The 4,111-nt window shown below is 40.6% G+C and overlaps 1 protein-coding gene across 1 annotated transcript; it reads left to right on the forward strand.

Annotated features, from left to right (window-relative positions):
- Positions 1-430: 430 nt before the first annotated feature.
- Positions 431-2,722, forward strand: XAF1 (XIAP associated factor 1; the record flags this gene model as incomplete). Its single annotated transcript, XM_008950195.1, is given in 4 exon segments — positions 431-683; positions 1,474-1,541; positions 1,806-2,304; positions 2,654-2,722. Coding segments are annotated over 4 exon segments (889 nt in total), but the record flags the coding sequence as incomplete, so codon positions are not given.
- Positions 2,723-4,111: the final 1,389 nt, after the last annotated feature.

Consider the following 4,111-nt stretch of genomic DNA (forward strand, 5'->3'; position numbering starts at 1 on the left):
GCGCTGGGCTCCTGGGTCCCCTGAGAGCCCCTTAATTTCAAAATTCGGAGGGAAGGGGTTTGCATTTTCCATTCCCAGGGGGGCTTCTGCCTTCCTCAGCAGACAGCTGTCTTTCAAACCAAGGCACTTCTGAACCTGGTGGTGGTAGCTGAAGTATTGGGATTTTCTGGGCGAGCTTGTACTGTTGCTAACCTGTACTGACACAGAACATCTTCACTTTCATTGATTCTCATTTTGCCTAATATTGCCTAAATCATCCTAAATTAAAGATAGCCTAGATAGGCAAACTCCTAATACCATTAGGCCTGCATTTGGTTGTGGAGGTACCCCTTAAGAAGGACATTCTCAAACAGTCACTAATTGCTCTCACCCAATGCCCTCCTTTAGTATTGATAGAAAATTTGCAATAATTTCTTTTATTCTTGTGCAGACCAAGGAATGCCACAAACGAGCAATGAAATGCAAGATCTGTGAGCTTGAAATGCCCTTTGACAAGCTGGAGGAACACCTGAACACCTGTGCCAGCCGAACAGAGAGGTGTTGGGAGTGTAACAAATACATCATGTACAAAGATCAGAAAACCCACAAAAATATTTGTCAGAATGGTGGTCTGTCCTATCACAAGGACGTGCACTTTCAAACCTCTGAAGCATCCACTAATGCAGCACTTATTTACCACACTGGTAAGCCAAATTCCCCCTTGTCACCGACTGGGTCAACTCTGTCAAACCTCAAATGAAAATTCTGCTGCTTTCCCTAAATCCAGGCTGGGAGGAATTCTTCTTTAACCAACCACAGTGAAAGGGCCAAGAGTTGCTTTCTGTTATGCTGGTTATTGTAAAGCCAGGGTGGTTCCACTGCCTGGTAGCTCATTGGCCATGCTCTTTTATGACTCCCTCAAATCCTGGAAGTGAATTTCCTTTTGTCAGAAAATAAGTGGAACTTCTTCCTCTTTCTATTTGTTGTACAGGAAGAAAATATGATTTAGAATTTCCTTCTACTTCATATATATAGCCAGTCATGCATACCTGTATTTCTTGAAGTTGAGAGCAGTTTTATTAGGCATAAGGTATTGGACAGAGTATATCAAGACAAAAAAATAATGAATCCTGAAAATTATTCCAGAAAAGAACAGGCATCAGTAGGTGCAGTGGTTGGCAAAATAAACTGTAGAAAGCAATCCCTCCTAGCAGCAGAGTTAGCTAAGCCGTGGTACGAGGGAAGCATCTTTAGCCACAAGAGATGGTACTGGAGTGGAATTTCAAGTATCCTGAAGTTTGAGAGAAGGGATGGTGGATTGGGTTTGAGTAGTGCTGAAACCAGATGTGGTCACAGCTCTAATTCCTTCTTGGCCAGTGGAATCAACATGCTGTGTTTCTCTAGAAGCAGTGACCACACGTGGATCTGAGCAGCCTGCCTAGATGACTAATGTCAGTACTGTGTTACTCTCCATTTTTTTTTTTCTTTCTGAAGGTGCTGGTGGCAATATTTGCCAGAAGTGCAATAAGTCATTCTCAGATGACCAGTACTCCCAACATCTGGTAAGAACATTTGATACTGAACCAAAGAATGGTCTGTGCTTACTTTCCAGCCAGGTTATTTACCTGAAAAGCTATGTTCCATAAGGGGCAGTGTGTCTTGAGTTTTCAAACTATAGTTTCATGAGACAGTGTATTCAGCTGAAGCATCACTGCGAGGTGTTGTCCACCATCCCTCCCCATTCATGTCTGTTGCAGAGCACAACGTGCCGCACAGTTGAGAGTAATACCAATCTTCACCTCATTGTGCATGCTCTCTTTTAACAGAAGAAATGCAGTGCAGTCTGTAAGCTGTCAAAAGTTCTTGCTGACCAACCAACTACAAAACTCAGCAGTGATCCACCACAATCTTCTTCCTCCCTGGATCCCTCTTCCTCCTCTAAGAATGCAACGGTGTGGAAAGACGTCCGTCCCAAAATGAAAGGAAAGGACCAGCCATTGACCTCTGAAACCTTGCTTAAACTCCCCAAGAACAAAAAGATTGGCTTTCCCTCTCCCACAAGAGGCAGACTTTCCACATCATCTCAAGCTCTTAAAGACACTCAGTCTTTTGACATGCTAGTGACCTGTGCTCATTGCAACATTCTTCTGCCACTTCCAACCCTTCAGAAACATGAGGTGAGAAGTTAGACATTGGTCTCGGCCTCCCACATGCAAAAGGCCATACCTTCAGAGTCACTACTTACCTTCACGCTGCCTGGGGTCCCAGTGCCCCTTTCTGGATTCCATAGCTTCTTGAAATGCTGGCCATGGGCACACTGTCTCTGTAAAATGTGGCATTTGTTAATGCTGTTGACACTTCATGCTCACATCTAGATGAACAAGATCCATTGCCTATAGTCTACTTTGGTTTTAGGAACATAATAACCATGACACAAGCCGTTAATTTTAAGGTCAAATAATGGAAAGACTTCAGTACTTGTCTTGATTTGCTGAAGGCTGATATTATTCCTGATAAGCAAGTAATATGATTGTATCTCAGCTACATCAGAGATGGAGTTCTAAATAAATTTCCATCCCAACAAAGGGGCCCAGTTTCCTCTGTAATGAATATAGTTACATGTTGAATATAATGTTAAATTCTCCTCTGATAAAACTGTTCCTTATTTTTCTAGATCAAATGTCTACATTTTACATCTTCGAAAATACTAGGATGAAACAAAAATCAAGCCAAGGAGAAAAAGGTACTGCATAAATTTAGAATAGAATTCATAATTCAGAGTTAGTTAATAGGAATAATGGGATGATGCAGAGGAAGTAGATCTAGGAAAGCTAATACTTGGAATTTCACAAAGCTCTTTAGATTCCAAAACACAATGGGTTCCTAGGAGGTTGCATTAAGCAAGCATTGCTTCAGAGCCAGTATATTTTCACTCTCTTGACTCTTAACAAAAATTTTGCCTCTCAAATTATGCTATGAACAGGGCAGTACCTTCCCGACTGTAAGCTGAGATCAGCACAAAAGACTTCACAGAACATCTGTTCTGTCCCAAGTCCATCTACTCCAATACTGTATGGAGACTGAAAGAATAGTTTCAGAAGACAAGAAGTACAATTATTTTTTCCTCATAGTTAAAATAGCATATTCAGTAGAAGCACTGATATAACTATGCCAGACAATACCTCCAGTTGAGCTTGCACTGATCCACAGGCAGTCAGTCTCTTTTCTCACCTTCTCCTAGACAAGCTGTAAATCTTAATACTTCTGTCTTTGCTAACATGAGGTATTACTTTTCATTGTAAAAATTTTCTTTCCTGGTAAATTGAAGGGAGAAAGCATTTAGAGTGAGAAATATGGGGTTTGTCTGGTTTTGAATTACAGGACTCTAGTCTCGAAATAAAAGTAAGTACATGGTAATTACATGGATTGACTTGCATATGGGGTTTTTTTATATTGTTCAACAGAATGATGACATAGGAAGGCTGTAAAACTGAAACATTAAGAACACTCATAACTGGGCTTTGTTTGTTTTACAGAAGACTCTACAACACTCATGATTAAGTCTGGAAATAGAGGCACGTCTTCAGATTGAAGCTTCAGCTCAGCTTTAGCAAAAGGCATTGAAAGTGTGATAGCATTCTTGGCAAAACTGAATTGCTACTCTGGATTGAGAACAAAGAGTGACTCAGCTATTTATTCCTTATCAAGAGAGGCATTTAAAAGTTTTCATGAGAAAATTGTAAAAGTAATGAGGGCTCCACAGCTGTTATAATTTCAAATACTTCTGTGTAAGATTGACTTAGGAGTTTACTTTTCCCATCCACTTCAGCAGGGTGAGCATCTTGTTTAATTTTTTTTTTTTTTTTTCTCTAGGGGAGAGAAAAAAATAAGGAATTCAGAATTCCTTGTCATGCTGAGCACCACCAATTCCCCTTGCCCTCACTGAGAGTTGAGACCTTAGTGTTTCTCAGGGCATAGCCCAATAAAATTAAAAAAAAACATTAAATCCTGCTGTCTTTCACTTAATTGAACACTGAACCTAGAGCCAGCACAAACAGCTTAGGCTCAGCAGAGTGCAGACACATCCAAGGATAACTAAGGGAGTTCATCTTCTTGATACACAAATGGAAAC

The sequence above is a fragment of the Merops nubicus genome, unplaced genomic scaffold (assembly GCF_000691845.1).
Source record: "Merops nubicus isolate BGI_N331 unplaced genomic scaffold, ASM69184v1 scaffold50561, whole genome shotgun sequence".
Classification (NCBI taxonomy): domain Eukaryota; kingdom Metazoa; phylum Chordata; class Aves; order Coraciiformes; family Meropidae; genus Merops; species Merops nubicus.